At 41.3% G+C, this 20,113-nt stretch overlaps 2 protein-coding genes across 4 annotated transcripts in view; one reads left to right on the forward strand and one right to left on the reverse strand.

Annotated features, from left to right (window-relative positions):
* Positions 1-21: 21 nt before the first annotated feature.
* CCNK (cyclin K) lies at positions 22-15,721 on the reverse strand. Of its 2 annotated transcripts, none has more exons than XM_027457936.3 (11): positions 15,489-15,721; positions 13,668-13,934; positions 12,561-12,642; positions 11,831-11,962; positions 10,879-10,984; positions 10,683-10,740; positions 9,470-9,639; positions 8,403-8,689; positions 4,493-4,526; positions 3,327-3,401; positions 22-1,357 (listed from the first exon to the last, which is right to left on the reverse strand). In XM_027457936.3, the coding sequence occupies exons 2-11, from the start codon at positions 13,862-13,864 to the stop codon at positions 735-737; spliced, it is 1,764 nt and encodes a 587-aa protein (XP_027313737.2). In that variant the 5' UTR covers positions 13,865-13,934; positions 15,489-15,721; the 3' UTR covers positions 22-734. The 2 variants fall into 2 exon arrangements, with proteins under 2 accessions (XP_027313737.2, XP_038036164.1); XM_038180236.2 differs by lacking the exon at positions 15,489-15,721 and adding an exon at positions 15,337-15,475.
* A 336-nt stretch (positions 15,722-16,057) lies between these two features.
* SETD3 (SET domain containing 3, actin N3(tau)-histidine methyltransferase) overlaps positions 16,058-20,113 on the forward strand; it is a 57,578-nt gene continuing 53,522 nt past the window's right edge. Inside the window, exons 1-2 of one of the 2 annotated variants that reach the window (XM_027457591.3) lie at positions 16,058-16,217; positions 16,694-16,769. The gene's annotated coding sequence lies outside the window, so the exon portion shown is untranslated. The remainder of the gene's footprint in view (positions 16,218-16,693; positions 16,770-20,113) is intronic. The other variant, XM_072038308.1, reaches the window with a different exon arrangement.

The following is a 20,113-nucleotide window of genomic DNA, read 5'->3' on the forward strand; positions in this document are numbered from 1 at the left end:
ATGAAAAACCCGAGAGCCCTCTAAATTCAGAACCAATTTTATTTGGGTAGATGTGAATGAAGTTAGTCCCATTTATAACCAGGATTTACATCACAGTAGGTTGTTACATTCAGACTTTCACACTTAGAAAATATATATATTATGTACAGGAATTTGCAAATAGGTGTAAACATACAATACTTTTAAGATACCAGTACATTCCAAAACAAAAATATCAGCAAGGCAAACACCTCAAAATGATTCCAGTCAGCTAGCATTCAGAATCTCTCTTAAATAAAGTAGCTTTTATGCTCGAGATTGTGTTGTTTTTAATTATTACTGAAAAATGAAGTTCCTTATTATAGATGAAATTTCATGGTATCTGGCTATTTTGATACTCAAAAATAGGCACCGATTTCTAGAAGGAAATTTACTTCTTACTGATATAATTGAGCCAATATGGCTGGTTAACAATTTTGCTAGTACAAAGTAATCCAGTGCTGGAATAACTCAGACAATTTAAACTTAAGTCAAATGTATAAAGTTAGAATAGATACTGCAAAGCTGATTAAAACCTAGAAGCCTATGTAACTCACCATAAACAATACTGCAAACAGATAATCTAAATTCTCATTTCACGGCCTCATTTCTTCATCTAAATTATACAAATCACCCTCCTCATCTTTACAATGCCGGTTTTGCCTAGCTACTCCTGCCCGGGCAGTGTACGGGGGCATCGTGCAAATTACCTCCTGCTATCTCATCCAGGTAGCACGGCCGAGTCCCGCTACAGGGGGCATGCCAGGAGGTGGGATCGGAGGTGGCACGGGGGGCTGCCCGCCTGGGGGAACGGTGGGTGGGGGGTAACTTGCTGGTGGCATGCCCAGCCCTGGAGGTGGGTGAGGGGGTACTGCATGAGTCGGAGGCAGCCTGGGAGGTGGGAAATTGGGGTTGTATGTAGGGGGGGGCGGGTACCCGGGGGTAGGAGGGGGGATATTGGGGGGAGGGAACGAGGTGGGGGGCGGTGGGGGGACTGGCGGGGGCGGGTTGGGAGGATAGACGTGGGGATGGTAGGGTAGGTGAGCCGGTGGTCCGTAGGCTGGAGGCAAAGCTCCGTAAGTTGGTCCTTCTGTTTTCATCATCGACTGCAGGCTCTGATAGCCCTCCCCTGACATGTACGAATTGGTGGTAGACATCCCTGTAATGTAACTGGTGGGGGGCGGGGGCGGGGGGCGGTGAGGCAGAGGTGGAGGTTGGTGCACCGGGGCAGGATGAGCAGGGGGAGGAATCTGGACCTTTGGCATGTCTACTGAGTCCACGGTAGTAGATGGCTCTGCTTCTCCCATCGAAACTGCAGTTGTCAGAGGCGGCTTGCGCTCTGGAAGAGAAAATTTCATTATTTGTCTGAAGGAGAGCGGCAATTACTTCTGAATACTTCTGTATTCTCCTCCAGTTAACACATCAAAAGATAACAATTTTCTGTCTCTGAATGCTACATGGTACCCAGTCAGGCCTTGTTACATCACTAGAAAAGAACCAAGCTGCAGAACAAAATTCAATTTTTTCCCACCCTAAAAGTTACATACATTTCCCTTACTACTATTTTCTTATCATTTAAATGCCGTTCTACACTCAGCAGAAACTGGCAGGCTGGATGGACAGAATCACTGCTAGCAGATTTTAAAATATCAGGGGACCCAAGACACCAAAAATCTTTTGATCAGAGCTTCAATCTTCTTCATTCTGTGTCTCCCTTCTACCCCTTTTACACTCCAGGCAGTGGCCTGGGATGATTCTCTGCATTTCACTTGCCTCCCATGTTGTGAAACATTTGAGAATACAGGCCGAAGTCTTGAGTCTTTAACAGAATATTTTCCCCTCTTAATACCAACTTTGTGAAGTAAGGAATTCTACAGGAAGAAGACTGACCTAATGGCAACACCTCTGTATCATCATATGGTCAGTATTAAAAAGTCCAAGCAAAAACATTCTGGGCACCTGACATCCAACTTGTAATAAATAACCATCTAAAACATTGTCCCGTTAAGAAAAGTCATTTAGAAGCAGATATATACAGAGCAGTCATTCCCAGTGACATGTAACAACCAAACTGGCAAAGCTAAACAGAATTGGAGATCATTAAGCCTTCTAGTACTTTTTTTTTTTTCCCCCATTTGGTCAATAGACGTTCTTAGTTTTCAACTGCTATTCCCTCAAAGCCTGAAAAGCCAAGAGATGGCCTCTAAAGGCTATTCTTCAAAAGTGTGTTTATACAATAATGTGCTTGTATAAACAAATCTAAAATTTTCCTCTTAAAATAACAAGGGAAACAAGTTAGTTACCTGCTTAAGTAGGATTTACCTCATCTGAGCACTCATAATTTTAACAGCAAAATTGCCTGCTAGGACACCTCCATAATTAGATGATGCAAAGTGGGTATGCTGGCTGTGGTACCTACAAATTCCAGAACTTGTAGCTCCTAAACTATAGCAGGCAGTAATTTCTCCATTTGCTCATTGCCAGTATCACTCTGGATTTAAGATGTACATTCAATATTTAACAACTGATGAAATGATGAATATGGTCTTCAGAAGAACTCCCTCGTTCTTAATTAGTTTTTAACAAATGAGGAAAAAATGGTCCTACTATATTTCAGAGCACTTTTTCTCTTGCAATTCCACGTTAGAAGCTGCCATCCTACAGTTACATTATGGACCATGCTCTGTAAAATATTTATGTCATATTTAAGGGTCAGTGGAAAGATAACTAATGCATCAACACGCTGAAAGCACATTTTTACAACAGTAGAGCTCATTTTACAAAGGCAAGGCATGCGTGCAGTGTTCAACTTCCCTGACAGACAAAATCCATTTCTGGACACAGCAAAGTGTCCTTACTCTACTTACAGCAGTCCCCCTTACTATTTAGAAGTTATACACCTGCAGAATTTCTGTATCAAAGATATAATGTGAAGGACTTTTATAGGACAGTTGGAAGCTACATGGGTAGTAGTATGGCATCTGCCATCCATTTAAAGGACTTTTTCCTGCTAGTCAGTCACTCTTTGCCTGCTGGCAACATTTACCTTTATTCTTCCTGGCCTCTGAAAGTCAGAGCTTTGTTTTGCCCTCATCCACATAGTATAGTCTTATTTCCATCATAGCGTTTTTGCTTCTGTCTGGAAAAGCTTGTGCTACTACAATGAAATTCCCTCTAGAGCTTATCTACCTAATGCTTTTACTTGCCAAGCTGATTAATCAAGGCAACAACCCCTCCCCCAAGGTCACAACTGTATGAATGAAAGATTAACTGCAAGGGTAAATTTGTTTTAGAAGATAAATGCTTACCTGGAGGTGGGTGTGCAGGAGGTATTGGTGGATGTGAAGTTTCAATTTTAGGAATTTTAGATGGTGGTGGTGGTTCTGAAAAACATTTGGAAGTTCTTAATTAGCTATTGCTCTGCGGTATTTTCCAGAGCCCATATATAGTCCCATTCTAACAGTCACCATCCGTCATATTACTCTATGCAAAGTGCAGTGGAAACATTATACATTAGGCATGTTTAATAAAGAGAGCTAAAAACAAGACCCTTGTATAAATTAAGTGGCACCAGGCATCACACACCAGTCTTGCAAAAGAACATAGGCATACAAATTCAAGCTCCGTATTTTGTAACTGGAGACAAAGTGACCCAGTAACAGTATGACTGCACAGATGCACACGTACATTTTCTAGCAAAAAAAAAAGAACTTTAAAAGAGTTAAATAAATCTCATGGGAGGCTGAACTGTTATGTTCTGCTAACATCAGGGAACATGTATCCAAAACTCAAAAGAAAATAAATAGAAACAAAAGAAAAAAGGCAGTTACACAGGAGAGAGTAGGGAGAAGAGAGAGTTCTCTGGAATCTGTCTGCAGAGCCTGAAAGGGAGAAGTGCCAAAACTACTTAGGAAAGGTTACAGAATTAATCCTAGCTGTCCTGAAATAAATTGCTCCAAAACAGCAGAAGAGAAGGAAAAATAAAAGCACGTCCATACCAAAAGATGTGACCCTGCAGTGAAACATCTCTTAAGTTAGACTGCGTATTGCTGTAAGATGCCTTTTACAACAGCCAGTTAAAATGTCACTGATTACCAACGGACTTATTAGTGCAGGCATTCAGTGGCACGGTACCTTCCATCGTTTCCATGTCCCACAGCTTGCTGAACTGAGCCCAATTAATGCATGGAGTTGTACACTGCGAGCTGCGTAGTTTAGCAAGATGTTTACTGAGTGTAAACTGTATTAAGGGATTCTCGGGGCACAGTTATACTCCATTTTTACAAGTTTTTAAGCTAGTTACATTTTACAAATCTTACAGTAGGCAATTAAAGATGCAGCATTAGTATCAAAATAGCTTAGAATTGCCAGGCCCGTAAGCAAACAAACTAAGCACATGTCAGTGAGTAACTTATTCTCCTGAAGACAGTAATTTTGCTTACATAAAATGAAAAAAGAAACTGTTAACATTTACCTGTTGTCTTTGTTTCTTCTTTTGGAGATACAGTCTGTTTTTTAAAAAAAAAAAATGGAAACAAGTCAACTATTGCAATACAAAGCATTTTAAAATTTGAAAAAGGAAGCCAAACAGGAAACAACTGATAGCTTGCTGAAGAGCTTTTGTACAAATCTGACTAAACCAGAACCAATTTCCAACTCAGCAGCAGTATCTTTGTCCCTCTCCTAAAAGGAGTCATGGAAACCCATTATTTATTCTCCTATTTTTATTAGGAGGTTATTAATGCACAATCTCTTTAGCAAGATGTAGTGCAAACACTGAACAAAGTCAAACCACATTGGGAAAGCCCAACTTATCTAGAAGAATGAAGACTGAAAAAAAATTGAAGCTATTTTAGATTGAGGATTTCCTGTTGTTCTCATGGTTGAGTATTACATCCCATTTAATTTATTTAGCATCTGCTGCACGTACATCATGGTCCAGTGTATTACTTGCTGAGCTGAGAACAAGAGACTTGGCCTCTGTTCCCGATTCTGCTTTGACCTGTCATTTGACCTTTGTCAAAACCCCTGCAGGCCTTCACGCTTTATTTACCAGGATAGGACAGTGAAAATAGTGCTCTGTGTAATACACTTCGGAAGCCCTTAGATGGGAAGCTCTGTATAAAAGCCAAATATTATGCCAGGAACAAAGAAATGCACACTGAGCAAAACCCACAAAACCTCACATCATCCTTCTGATCACAAGTTGTTGGCTGGTTTATTTTTTAACTTCACAGACAAGGGAATATGAGAAATCTTTCCAGCTTCCTTAGTCCAACTGAGATGAATAGTTAAAAAAAAAAAAAAAAAAAAAAGCTGAAAATCTGATCAAAGTATGTACAAATGTATTTAAAATTGGGATAAAAATAAGAAGGGTACGCTTCTACTGAATGGAAGTGTGTGCCTTTTAAATGAAAGGGTCTTTTATTACAGGGACTATTTAGGTCTAGTGGTTTTATCTTCCCCAGCTGTTGCTCAGTTCCCATCACTTCAGTTTCTGCAGGAAGAAGGGGCTGACATTTCACTCGAATTTGAACAATAAATTCCCCTTAACTGTGCTGGGTGTTCTCAGGACTTCTGCTGTCCAGTACAAAGGTACCTGAGGCCTGCTTAAGATCACCTTGTGGTCTTAAGCACCACTCATCTCCACTCATCATCTTAAGACCATTCATCTCCAGTCACCTTCTGGTTGCTTTCCAACTTTTTAAGGATAATCTTCATCTTTCCATTCCAAACATACACCACTTTCTCGGTGACTCTCATAGACTCGTTTGCTGCTTTCATTTTACTCAGCCAGCCTTTTACCTATTTTCTAGCACTAAATTCCTTGTTTGCAAAACCGTGTGAAAATATCAAATATCCTCGCTCTTTCAAACAACTGCAAGTCCTCATTACTTACTGGCAGAATTTCCGATACATCAATTTGTGAAGTCAGTTGTTTAATTCAAGTGGAAGCAATTTAGTTATTGTGCATTTGTGAACACAAAACGGTGTTCAGAAAATGTCACTGAGGTGCATCGCCAGTAATATGGAACAAGCAACTGCAGCCAAACACAAAATAGCTCATGGGACAAAAAAACAAAACTGAGTTTTTACCTTATGCATAAAAAAGTCAGGCAACAAAACCAAAGCCTATCACTTCTCTAATAATGGCAGTTGCTAAAACAGAAATGAGATTTTTTTTTCTGTCTTTGTATCATATTGTAGTTTCTATTGCTCCAGCCACGACAACCCTGAGTCAAAATTACTGATTTATTAGCATGCTAATTATTATTTAATATTTTGTAAACAAGCTTAATCCACATAATAACAGAACTGTTCTTTTAGTGCTGTTTTTACATGCATTAAATTGTTACCACTAATAATTCTTAGTTTAATCAAACCAAATATACTGTCTCATGATTCATGAGTATATTTTTAGTGAAGTCAACTGAAAATTCAAGTGCTCTTCACCACCAGAGATGCAGAGGATGTGCAGATGCTTTAGACATCTGGTAAGGGCTTGTAAGTCAGAGGCCAATGCCTCAGCTGCTTTAAAGTATCTTGGCTCCGTAAAAGATAATGGAGTTATAGGAGTTCATGTAAATGGAAAATCTGGCCTCCAGGAACAAAGTATATTTATATTCTATACAAACTGGAGGAGAAGTCCTGCAAAGCGCTATTTATAGAAGGAGGCAAACATTTTTTAAAAGGTTTATGGCTCATCTAACCGAAGAATATCTTTGAAGCACCAAGTAAATATTTCAAACACTACACATCTTGTTCTCCCACATTGTTTTCTGGAGAAAGAATTAGTTCAGATCATCATATCTGCTTTTCTCAAATTTTGCTGTTTTGCAGGGGAAGAGCACAAACTCCTCTGAGTCACCCTTTATTTTGTATTTGTTCTGTATGTCTACACTGCATCAGACTTACCTTTTTATTTGTATTATTTGCTTCCTTAACTATCAGATGGTGTACCTAAAACTCTAAGAAAAGCTAAGAGGCTCTGATGGCTTGACGAGGGAGCATTGCTAAAGATCAACAGATACTGTTCGTGCAAAATGCATTGCTTTTTTTCTGAGAGATAATTCATTAACACATGGGATGAGGTATAATCACTAGTGCTGCACTCGTAGAGCTTTAGAACAGGCATTGCTAACAACTTTCAATCAGATGGAAACACACAGAAAAATCCTAACTGCTGTTTATGGTTTCTAACGTGCCAAACTGTCCTAGATGATTTTGTTGAATAAAAGGAGGAAAAGAGTTCCCTGCCCTACAGATCTGACAACCCAAGCAGAGCTTGTGATGATGGTAGAAAAAGCATGCAAATCAATACATACTGAAAACTGGGAAAGAGCTCCCCCAGTTTTCAAGCTTTTTATCCTGAGTAACTCTAAAGCAAGTATTCAGTTCACTAACTATATATTTCAGTGAACGTTTTTTCTTCCAGCAGCAGGCTGTATCTTGTGAAGACCACAGTTTTAGGAAGTCACTTTTCTCTTTTTTAGGAGGCTGCCATTATGAATATGCTTAATTCTTCCAATCCCAGTTCATTACATCATTTCTTACTTCCTTTTTTTTCCTCTTTATATCTGGTCTCTACTTTGGGCATGCAGTAGTTAAAGTAAGTAGGAGCAAAAGCTGTAAAAGCTGGACGAAAGTGTATTTCCTCAATGGACTTCTTCCAATCAGTTTGCTTCTGAAAATACTCACTAGGTACATCAAGATTTGAGTAACACTTTACCACTTTTTTGGATAACTTAGAAGTTAAACACAAAAACTGTAGATAAAGGTTTAAAAGCTTCGCTTGGCCTTGATGACTATAGAAAAGCACATGGGCAACTTCTGATATTATCCAATTGCTCATGAAGTTTCTTAATTTTAGTGGTGAGGTGATAATAAAAAGTGACACTTCAATGCATGAAGTATTTAAGGGCTTCTATTCAATTATTTTGAAGGACTTTTTCTAAGAATTTTTTCATACTTTTAGATTTTTTTCCCCACGTTATTAAAGACTTATTAAAGACCAAGAAATCCAATTAACGTCTTCATTGTGCATATTGCTACTCGAAGAGACCTTTCCCTAATTAAGCCTGCTCAATAGCAAAACCAACAGATTTTGATGGCACAGAACCATGAACCTTAGTAGTTCAGGCTGACTAGAAAGTCTGCTCAGTTGGTTTTGACCCAAGTGAAATAAGAATGTACTATGCCAGAACTGTCAACGGTGTTCTATACTAATGTACTTGCCATACAACCAACTGAAGTCCACCATAAAAAATTAACTACCAGGCTCATTCTTAAAGCAAACAAGTCTGCTGCACCACAGCCTTAAAATAAAAGGGACATCAGGTCAGTCTGAAAACAAAATGCAAGTTAAAGTTCAAAGTTAAACTTACTGCTGGTCTTTTAATATTTCTAGGAGGGCTTGACTGGGGAGAGGGCTTTTTAGATTGTTGTGCTTGTGTTTGCTGCTGCTGCTGCTGTTGTTGCTGTGATGACTGTTGTGACTCTTTTTGCTGCTGAGTCTGTGATTGCTCTGAACCCTGTGCTTGCTGTGATTGCTGTACTGTTGGTGCCTGGGGAGTGGACTGAAGAGACGGTGGCTGCTGCAGCTGGTGAGGAGTATGATGAGGCATTTGCTGTTTTCCCTGGGAGTACAGGTCCAGGATCTGGTGACAGATGTCTTTAAAGATAAATAAATAAAATCCAATGATTACACACCCATAATGTACACGTGAATATTTAATACACAATAATCAACTCAGCTTTTTGCTGGATATAAACTTCAGAAAAATTCATTGCAAATATTTGTTCTTATGACTACGGATTGCATTTTTTAAAAATGGACTATTTTTCAATTTATACTTGCATTTCTGATTTTCTTCTGCCTGTGCTGAACAATGTACAGTCGTATATGCACATTCTTGAGAAGAACAACTAAGTGTCTTGATACTAGTACACTGCATGTCACGATCATGTGCCTAGAAAGCCAGTTAACAGCATAGCAACAGGATAATAGCATAGCAAGAAAGTGAGTGAAAGAAGACTGTATGTTAAGACAGACACATTGAAATACACAGTCACTGGTCATAACCAACAGGGGTTCATGAGGGGCAAGTCCTGTTTAACCAACTTAACTTCCTTTTACAACATGGTTACCCACCGGGATATTCAAAGATTCTATAGGCCAACCACAAGAGTTTCAGGAAACTAAGTAAAGGACTTAAATTCTTCTTCCAACAGCTGAACCAAAGCAGGAAAAAACCTTTACAGAAGAGCTAAATGAGTTTTTTATAGTAAGTTCAATTAAAAGCCTGGTTAGGGCATAGCACATATGCCCTAGGCTGCACACTCTACATGCTTATTTTAACTAAGACCCAGAAAGAAAGCAATTTTCATTTACCTATGATCCTAGATCAAACAGTTAAATATTCCTCTTTTAGTGGCAAGTGTTTTCTCATACCTTCCAGAACATCCACAGGAACATCTTGGACAAACTGTTCCCACCATCGTCTGTACATTGGTTTTGATGTCCACTCCTGTATTTCAAACTTACACAATCGGCCTGCTAAGTACATAACTGCAACAGCTATGATCTCCGGTTCCCACTGCAGTGACAGGGTAGTGCAGAGGCTGGAATATTAAAAATAAATAAATAAATAAATGAATAAATTCACAAGCCTGGAGTTAATTCTGATTGTTGAAGTACAGAACTTTAATGTACAACAGCTAGAATTACCAAGGTATCAACCCCCACACTTCAACTTCTCAGACAAACTTAATGGAGAAACTTAAAAACAGCCAAATCAAACAAAAAGTTTACAAAACTAAGCTGTTTCTGCACTAATGCTGTCATTAACCAAGGCAATTTTAGATACACATAATACAAAAGGCATGTGCTTGCTTCACATATGAACACAGTTTTGAGTTCAAAAATAGAAAACCTAACACTACATGGGAGTAGAGAGGTTGTTGAGGGGGAAGAGCCAGCATTATATTCCAGTGTGGGCAGCTGCATTCCACTGCAGCCTCACCTCTGCTGTTAACTAAATACAGCATTCGTGTTCGTTGCTACTGAAGTGTGTTGTCACTGCATTTCAACTGGGTAGAGAATGATGCCCAAATTTGGATTTTAGAGTTTCCAAATGTTTTTCAATAAAATGTAGAGACATAAATATAAATAAATAAATAATAATTTTCATAAAAAGAAAAACTGCTAACACAAAACTGTAAAGCAACTTGTCAAGCAATCTGGATGCAAGTTTTAAATCAAGCTTTAAAAACTGCAAAAGGTTATTCACCAAATAGCCTTTAATAGAACTGGTGCTAAAATAACTGATATTATTAGTATTATTGACATCTACTGAGTAAATTCATGTCATAGTAAAAGCTACTGCTTCCCTGTATTACAAAATTTGTTTTTCTCTTCTTCCTTTTCCCTCCATGGATTCCTGGCCTACTTCTGCAGTCATCCTAGATTCCATGCTCAATAGAATTACCATGGGAAAGACGTAAAGAAAAATGTAAAGAATACGTAGATCGAGAAATACCTCATCTATCCTCATTATGAGCTGAAAACATATAAACGCAAAGAAATGTCAGAAATATCTAAACCAAGAATAAAGCAAGCAACAGTAACTATTTAACTTTTAAAAGGTTTCCTAGCAGTGCCTTACCTGTCATTGACAAATGTCCATGCCATTTGAACCAGTTTTTGAATTTTATTTTTGTCTCCTGAAAAACAGTAAGGAAAGTTGTAAAAAATAAAGTTATTAGAAAGGACAAATGGTTTGGAAAAGAATACTCTTGTTCTGTTAATGTAAATTAAGTGCCAAAAGTTAAGAACTGGCATTGCACCCTGTAATATTTTACCTTTGAGTTGTTTGGCATACTTGAGAAGAAATTGGTATGGATGTTCCACTTGCAAATCAAACTTTATTGTTTGTAGTAAGATTCTTTCAAGGACCATCACTTCTTCCTAGAGCACAAAACAAGGTAACCACAATATTACTCCTTTTTTCACTCACAAATATTTTACGCTGGTATAAAGTATGATTACAGAACATCTCCAGGCAAACATGTTTGTCTGCTTTTGCTTGATTAGGGTTTATCTCTGAGGAGAACAGAAACCTCTCCAAATTAAAGGCTATTTTAAACCCAAATATTCTCCGTATTTATTTTGGGCAGAAGGGTGGAAGTGATGTTTAGAATTCCTTTTCCTACATGGAACAAAGAACCGAAAGAGACACAGCATAAAAGTGTCAAATACACAGAACTACAACAACAACAAAAAATACTCCCACCACATTTCTTCATGGAGTTTTATATCTTTCCTGCACTTATATGAGCCATTTGTAACAATTGCAAAAGAAGTTTAGTTTTACTAAGCCAGAAGCTCTAAACTCGAAACTTCTTAATACTTTAAAGATGATACTCTCTTATTTGACTTAGGATTTGCTGTTCTTAAAACCACATTAAAACTGCCAACTATGATTTAAATCTTGATAGCATTTCTAGATCCGTCCACAATGACTCAAGTTTAATTTCATTTGCAAAGTAACAACAGAATTCACATGAAATCAAACAAACTTTTTCTACCAACATTTACTGCAGTAAGCTCCCCAAACTACTTGTATTGGTAAGAATTATTTTCATAGTTACCTACCAGGTCACCCAAAAGAGCCATAAATGCATGTTGAATGTGCAATTTGGAACAACTGAAAATCAGTCACTGCTCTAAGGAATGTCACTTTGCTGGAGTATAATAGGATAAAATCTATTTCAACATGAGGTTTTTTTAATTTTTTTTTTTATTTTTTTTTACCTTTGGATCATCTCCAAACTGTCCAAACTGTACATCATTTAGCAAGCTACGGGCTGTTTTAATTATATCTTTACATTTCTTAGGTGTTTCTTCAACTTTTCCTGCCAGAAAGAGACAGCAGGCTCCTGTCACCTAAAAGAGAAAGTGCTTTCAAAGTTATCTGCATCTGGACATGCAATACAGTGTAGCACTGTTAAAGCACTGGCAGTTTCTATTAACAGATCCATAGAAGTTTCCCAGAAAACACTTAATAAGCATATTAATTTTTAACATTATTACAGTGTTAATTTAATCTTTTCTTTCTCAAAGCAAAACACAGAATTTTGAGGACTGTCCATTTTACAAAACTTTATTTCATGGTTAGACACCCAAAGCAGAATTAGTCTTGTTTCAGCACTGTCTTTTAAGCAGTTTTAGGATGGTAATTCCACTTTTTTTTTTTTCTTTTAGCCATACAACAGTACCAGAACTCTTGCCTCGTACTTCTAAAGAACAGTATCAGCAAGACATAACCACACTGTCAATATAAATACATTTACAACCACAAATAAAATGTATAAATAAGCAGGCAGGTGCAGCATATTTAAAGCTGCGTTGATTAAAAGATAAAATGTTTGTTTTTCATCATCCAGAGTTGCAGCGAGCAGTAGTACCCAATCGACTTGTTACTTCAAACAGCCCATGGTTCGTGTAATCACAGTATTAAGCAATCAATATTGCAAATACTTACGTATCTCGGGAATTGTTTGAAGGAATGGAACATATAAAACCGATGGAAATAAATTATGCCGGTTGCTAGAGTATCATAGTGTCTGTGGTACAGAATAAGGAATTTCAAACAAGCCGTAAAATTTAAACCCAAGCATATACAACGGAAAAGATGCACCCTGCTATATCAAGTTCCTCAGGTAATTATCCATTCAGTGACCTGATAAAAAACACCGCAAGTAAAACAGTAGCTTTAGGAAAAAAGCTACAAACCCCCCTAAGACTGTGTAAATACTGTGATTCAACCCTGATAAAGCTGATACCTAAAGCATTTATTGGAAGCATGCAAAGCCCTGATCACCTCCATGCGTGGTCATCCACATGATAAACCACACCTGCTTCAAAAAAGGTCCAAAATGGTGGTAAGTACGTAAAGGAGCAGAAGAACAATCACTTCGCCTGAAAAATGTTACTGTGGAAAATGGTTACTAATTATTCACAACTACAAATGTAACAAAAATAGGAACCTGCTCTTCTCTTTAAGGAGAAATGTACAGTTTCATCTTCACCAGGTTAAACAAAGAAATTCTCGTAAACTCACGAGATTACAAGAAGTACCAAAAATGCAGGAAGTAAAGTTTAAGTGGCAGTCTGTGAGAAAGTGAGACAGCAGGGAGAAATTACTTAAATGTATACAGATCTGTAAATCTGAACCTAAACAACAACAACCAAAAAAAGAGACAAGGAGGGGAAAGGTGGGAATATACCAGAAGCTCCAGAGGCAAAACATGTAGAAGAATGAATGGAAAATTCAAGATTTGAGAAATTATGTAGATCCACGTGATAAGGGACCACATCTGGTTACAGCCAGAATATCCATAATTAGCAAGACTGTATCCCCTGACTTCTCTGTTGCCCAAGGGCTTGAGATGAAACCTTCACTATTCCAACAAATGGCTAAAAGCTACATAGAAACACATTACATCAAAAGTCATTTAAGCTCAAAAACATTTTTCATCATGATACAACAACATTTTAACAACTAACTACATGTATAATGCTATTTCTCTTTTATTCTTAAACCCCCATTTGTCAATATATTTCATGCCACCATGAGTTTAAAGGATACAGCCCTAAACGTGTTCCGACATCGAATATGAATCTGGCCCCCTCCCTGCGGTACCGTGCCTCAGTAGCTGGATCAAGCCCCTCTAGCTGCGAAGGTGTATGTGCCAAGTCCTTCTTATCCCAGTACCAACATGGCTTTGTATGGTCCAGGTTTGCCAAGTTTACAGAAGGGCTGGAGTTTTCTTTGTTCTCCTTCATTTATTAAAACAGAATTGTTCTTGCTCGATAAATTTTCAGAAAAGAAGTCTCTGGCGAGTAGCTTCAGATCCTTTAAGAAAAGCAGAAGGGATTTCTTTAAAAATGAAGAGGATGTTTTTTCCACTGAAAGATAAGTCACATTTAACCTCGTCTTATCTTCCCCACATAGTGCAACCACAGTTCAAAAAAATAAAAATAGGTTATTTTTGCTATCACTTGTTTAATAAAGAAACTTTGAGAATGCCTTACAAAAAATATCTGCTAGTTGTCAACAGAACAGCTTTCCCTTACTTTGTCCACAAAATAATGAAAAACAATCCAAGGACGGTAGCAGGAAGATTTGAAAAGTTGGGGTGGGGGCACAAAATCAGATCACTGTTCATAATTAGGACATGCACACATTAGGTCAGTCTGAACGGCAATTTAAACATCCAGCTGGGTTCCTGAATGTAACCGGATGGTAAGATGGCAGCAACCACCTCCAAAAAACTTTTTGAAGTGGTCTGTACTTGAGTTACTTCAAGAAAAAACAGTACCAAATTACTGTTCTGTCACATACAGAGATTAACACAACTGTTGTGAGCCTGAATGTTAAGGCACCATCAAAAATCCCCTCTAAAACAAGGCGGCTGATTACAGGCAGCGTGTGCCATTTCCCTACGTTGATCAGCATTTCACGTATCTACAGTGACACCATGGTGCTCTGCAAACAGCTTCCTGCTATTTGCGCTATGAGTGATGTCCGGCCACGCCACAATTTAAGGAGAGAATGAACACTGCCTTGGCACTTTTATTTCTTTCAGGCACAAGTCTCTTTTTATCGTAACTCAATAAACTGTGCAGACACCATGCACAAATTACTGTGCATGTAGTCACCGGTAAGGCTTCCAGTAAGAAATGCAGATTAAAATATGATGCAACAGACTTGCTCTAAGCAAAGCAGTCAGCGGAAGACCCGAGTGCAAGCTCGTTAAAATTAAGCTGTTTAATTTTCCAGAAGTCTTCCTTCTGAAAACGGATGAAAGATCACACAAACAACCAAAAAAAAGTAAAAAAAGAAAAAAAAAAAGTGCTGGTGTAATACATCTCTCTCCCTTAGCTTCAGGAAGTTTCTTTTTCAGAAGAGAGGAAACCACCTTGGTGCCAGGTCGGTTTGTGGAGGATCTTCATGTCCTGCGGTATCAGTGATAGATCAATGCAGATAGTGGGAGTTACAAGTAAATGAGTGATCAATACAACTGCTGTTATTAAGAAACAAGGAAATGATCAATACAATTTCTTCTATTTATAAATAAATGATCGATACAACTTCGGTTATTTATAAATAAGCGAATAGCCAGTACAACCTCTATTATTTACAGTTAAACAAATGATCTTGTTCTCTATAAATAACCCAGCGCTCAGGATGATTTCTGTCACCTCTCAGCAGGCGAGCAGCCCCTCACAGCCCCCCCAGCCCCCCCCTCACTCACCGATCGGCCGCGAGCTCCGCAACCTGCGAGGAAGGAGCCGTGCAGCGGTCACCTTCCTTCGTAACGCCCCAAACGGCTCCAACCGCCCCCCGAGCCCCCCGAACCGCCCCGCACCCAGCGCCGGCCCCTCACGGCCCCTCACGGCCCCTCACCGCCTCGTCCCGGCGCCCCGCCCGGCAGGAAGCCGCCGCCTCAGCGCCGCCCCGCGGTTCCCCTCAGGCCTCCCGGGGGTGCCCGGAGCCCCCTCCCCCGCCGCCGGGAGCGGCCGCCCAGAGCCGGCCCCTGGAGCCCCTACGGGCGGCGCGGCCTCGGCGCCCTGCGCGCCGCCATCTTGGGGAGCACGGCCTGGCCGCCCGGGCGGCAGCGCGGCGGTGGAGGGGCGGGGCGGCCTCAGCCCGCTGGCCAATGGGAAGAGGAGGGACTCCCCGCCGCGGCCAATCGCGTGTCGCTCAGCCGCTGCGGAGCGCCAGGAGCAGGCGCGCTGCGGACCAATCGGAGAGGAGGAGGGGGATGATTGCGAGCCGCGTGAGCTAATAGGAAAGAGGAGGCGTGGGCTTAAGGCCCAGCCAATAGGAGGGGCGTGCGGGGGCGCCGCCGTGCCCTTTTTTAGGGCCGGCAGCGGCAGGGGGGGCGGCTTGAGGCGCGGGTTGGCTGCGGCGGGGGGCGTGGCTTCGGCTGGGCCAATGGCGAGCGCGGGCCGGGGCCGGAGGGGCGGGGCCGCGCCGCGCGCTGGGAGTGCGGGGCTGTGAGGCGGGGGGGGGGGGGAGCTGGGCCGCCGCCTCCCCACCCGCGGGCAGCGGCGTCCGGGGCGCGGCGCTCGGCTCCGCTCGGCTCCCTTCGGCCGCGCTCGGCTCCGCTCGGGCTCGGCGGCGGCGCGGGAGGTAAGGCGGGGGCCGCGGCGCTGCCCTCACCCCCTCCCTGCCCCCCCCTCCCTTCCCCTTCCCGGCCCTGTGGTGCCGGAGCCCCCCTCCCCCCCCCCCACCTCAGGGCCCCGGGCCCAGCAAATGGCGCCCGCCTGCCCCGGGCCGCGCTGCTGCCGGCCTCGCCTCGCGCCCCAACGGCTGCTAACGGCTCCTAACGGCTGCCGGGCCCCGCGGCTGTCAGGGCTGGCTGCAGCCTGCCCTCACCAGCCGGCCCTCGCAGCCCCCTGCCGGCCCGGGGGGGTGCTCGGGCTCCGTGTCTGCTCCCTCCGCTGGGCTTGCTCCCGGGCACAAAGTTTCTCTGAAATAAAGTTAAAACGAAGCCGCTTTTCGCCCCTTTAAGCCCCCCACAAGCACCTGTCTCCTCAGGCGGCGGCTTCACCCCGCGGCTTATTGCTGCCCGTGTTAACCTAACCTCTTGTGTTTTCTGCTTTCAGTTGCAAGCTCTTTTTTCTTTAAAAAACAAACAAAAAAAAGAACAAAATCCTGCGTAGTGTTTTGAAGCTGATGTAGGTGAGTAAACAGCTGGAGCATCCTGTGGGGCCGGTACCTGGTGTAAAATACCGAGCAGGAGTGTGAGCTGTGTGGTGGGCGCAGGGGCAGGGTGTGCCCCGAGCTGTGCTCACTTGGGTAACTTAATATGGTCGGGGCTCAAGCGTGTCAGCTTGTGCTTCAACAGGGCTTTGGGTATGTCTAGCTGGCTGGGCTGGCATGCCATTGAAAATACCTCCTTGGTATGGGGTGGCTAGGGTTGCATTTAGGGCCCTGGGGGAAGGAATCTGGGAAGGAGCCTGGAGCCTTGTGTAGTTTGTCTGGTACTGCTTCCAGTTTGAGGCGGCCTGGTCTGTACACTGAGCTCAGATCTCAGTCGTTGAATACACCTCTAACTTCAGTATCACATGTAATTTAGAAATAAAACATCTTGTTCCATAGAAAATGTACAGATTAATGGCATTTTTACTGTTATAGATCTGTCTGCTGCATCTCAGATTTCAAGCTTTACCACAACTGTGCTCATTGTATAGTTAAACTGGCATGCTGGGTTGTCTTCAACAAATGAGTGGGTTTAGTGGTTGCTCTTTGAAAGAAAGAGGCAATTTGAGAACTTCTGAAATCTTGGGGGCTCTGTATCTACTATCAGAGTGTCATGGCCTTTGGCACTCGTTAAAGGACATGTCACAATGTCTGTGGCTTAAGCACCAAGCCTCTTCAGAGGCCTGTGCTGTTTGGTCTGTCTGTGTGCTGATGGCTGCAGTCAACCAGGGTGACTTGCTTCATTCTCAATTAGAAGCTATATTTTGATGAAATTAGCTTAATAAACAAGCAAAAATAGTACCTAATTTCATTAACTTGCTCAAAAGGAATTTGGGGAAGAAAAAAAATCTGTGGTAGTCCTTGGGAAGAGCTCAAATCAAGCAAAGCAATGAAATGGCAAAAGCCTATTGGCAAAGCAGTAGGGTTTAACAGTCTATTTACTTGCCTCTTTTCTCTGAAGAGTAAATATTTTTACTTTTCTGGTCAAATAGTTGTCTGAGGAGCTGGTTCAAAGGGGAGGCAATAGGACTATTAATCATTAAGAAAGAGCCTGAATTGTTTCCTGTGGCAGCTAGTAAGTTATCTTCCCTTGAAGGTTGGTGAGGTGTTTATAGTAAGAAGCATTCCTTCTGCATAAGAAAGCTCGTGGGGGGGAGGAGAGTGTGGAGATGTGAATGTGCAGTAGTGTGGTTATTAGTATAATAGTTTGGAATTAGCAAGTTGATAAGCGGTAGTAGTTATGAAATACATGCTTAGATTTGAGATCTTGCTTTGGATTTAGCCACTCTTCTTTGTCCTTTAGCATTTTGTGTTACTTCTGAATTAAATATAAACTTCTGGTAACAAATTATTAATTTGAGGCAGCCTTGAATTTAATGTCTGACTAGCAACTGAAGTGAAACAAAACTCAATCTGACAGTACTGTGTCGTTCGTAGATCTAGGAGTATCTTTAGCTTCCCAGGTCAGAGTATTGTCACAGCGGTGTTATCTTTGATTCCAATTACACGACTACATGCGTTAGGAATTTGTTTCCCAATAATTAGATGGATTTGTTGGAGTCAGTGTTCTTTGTAAGCGGATCAAATAAAGATTTAGCTAATTCTAGTAACTTCTTTTGCTATTACTCTGCAGAGTGGCTGCTTCCCTGTATCACAGTACTATTTGCATACCGTCATTCTTTTCTCAACCTGAAACCAAGAAGGGATTAATGAAGTCTGTTCTCTTCAGAGTAGATGCATGAAGTGTATACAACAGTGGTTCAACCTTCCCCCTTCTCTAGATACCATAGACTTGTGCTAACGTTGGCAAACCTGTGATTGTGCAGTTTTTCATAACGAACAAGGGATTATGACTTCAATTTTAGCCATCCTTTGCCAGTTAACTTATTAGAAACACTTCAGCTTCCTAGGCCTGGTTTCAGATATTTAATAATAATAATTTAACCAAGAATACGAAGTGTAAAATGGGAGAAAGGACCTCAAATCTAAATGAAGTATACCAGTTGTTGTTACCTTCAAGGTGCCCCACTAGTGTTGTATGGTTTTAGCCTGATGTATTTGGAGCCCTACTTTGAAGATGTTTGTGTTTTAGTAATTAAAAGACAAGTTCAGTGCCCAAGAGTGCTTTAACATTGCTTTACATTCTTGTACTTGCCCTTCGTCTGCCATAACCTTCTCTGCTCCCTTTTTCTGTTTTTAGCTGCTCTGCCCTACATTGGCTCATGCCTGCATCTCTTCCACCAAATGACTATTCCAGTTGTTCCATCTCTGCCTGTCCTTTACCCCTTACTGTTCAGCAATTCTTCTAATCTCTCTTCCGTTCTCTACTTTTTGAAGTAGAGGAGAATTAGCACTGAGGGCTTCCATTCAATTCTGAGATCTGCTACCAGGCCAGAGCAGCAGGCCTGTGAGCTGCAGGGAGAATTCCACCTGCCTTTGCAGCCCTGGGCTGAAGCATGCTGAGATGTGAGTGACTTGGCTTCAGGTCAGCTTTATCTCCAGTGAGCATAAGCAAACAGGTGCTCATGAGCTCGCAAGCTGGCTACATCCAGGTAGTACAACATAAGCAAAAGGAATATTTCTGAGACTGCAGCTGCTGATGTCCTGTTAAGAATCAATATGGAATGTAACTTAGATCTCTTCTATTTTTCAGAAAGATTCTTGAGCTTGATGCTAAAGGCTGTTAAATGTTAGGGGATGACAGATGAGTATCTACTTACTGTCTTATTTTATTCTGCATGCTCCCGATATCTCTGAAGGAGGTAGCTCAGCTGTCATGGAAGTAATTGAACAGCAGTGCTTGAGCCACCAGACTTCTCAGGCAGTGTGTTAACATAGGCCAAAATTGTCTTTGTAGCTGAACATGGACTGTGAATTGTATCTGCACTGATGAGCTGCTTTGTGGTCATTTCTGCTAAGAGTGTCAGCTACCTGCACCAAACGGGGGAGTGTTTCTCTGGGTCTCTTGTGCCAGCAGGTGGCTTCTAGTCTTTTGTGTTGATTGATTTAGATTTTTTTTCTTGTGTATTTTTATATCTGTTTGGATCTCATAGACAATGATGGAGTTATGTAACTTAATAAAACTGAGTCACTTCCAAATGCTGCCTATATCTCTAAAATAGGGAATCTTCTGTCTTTAATGTTTTACCGTACTACTGACCAAAGTTTTCATGTGCTATTATTTTAATGGAGTGGGAAGAGGATGCAGTATGTGGTTTTGTTTCATTTGAACCTGTATTAACAGCCCAGTGTCTCCTGTGTGCCAGCTTTTACTCCAGCTGACTGTACAATGATAAATTAAGGGGTTATGAGTTACCTCAGAG

Source organism: Anas platyrhynchos, chromosome 5 (genome assembly GCF_047663525.1).
Source record: "Anas platyrhynchos isolate ZD024472 breed Pekin duck chromosome 5, IASCAAS_PekinDuck_T2T, whole genome shotgun sequence".
Classification (NCBI taxonomy): Eukaryota; Metazoa; Chordata; class Aves; order Anseriformes; family Anatidae; genus Anas; species Anas platyrhynchos.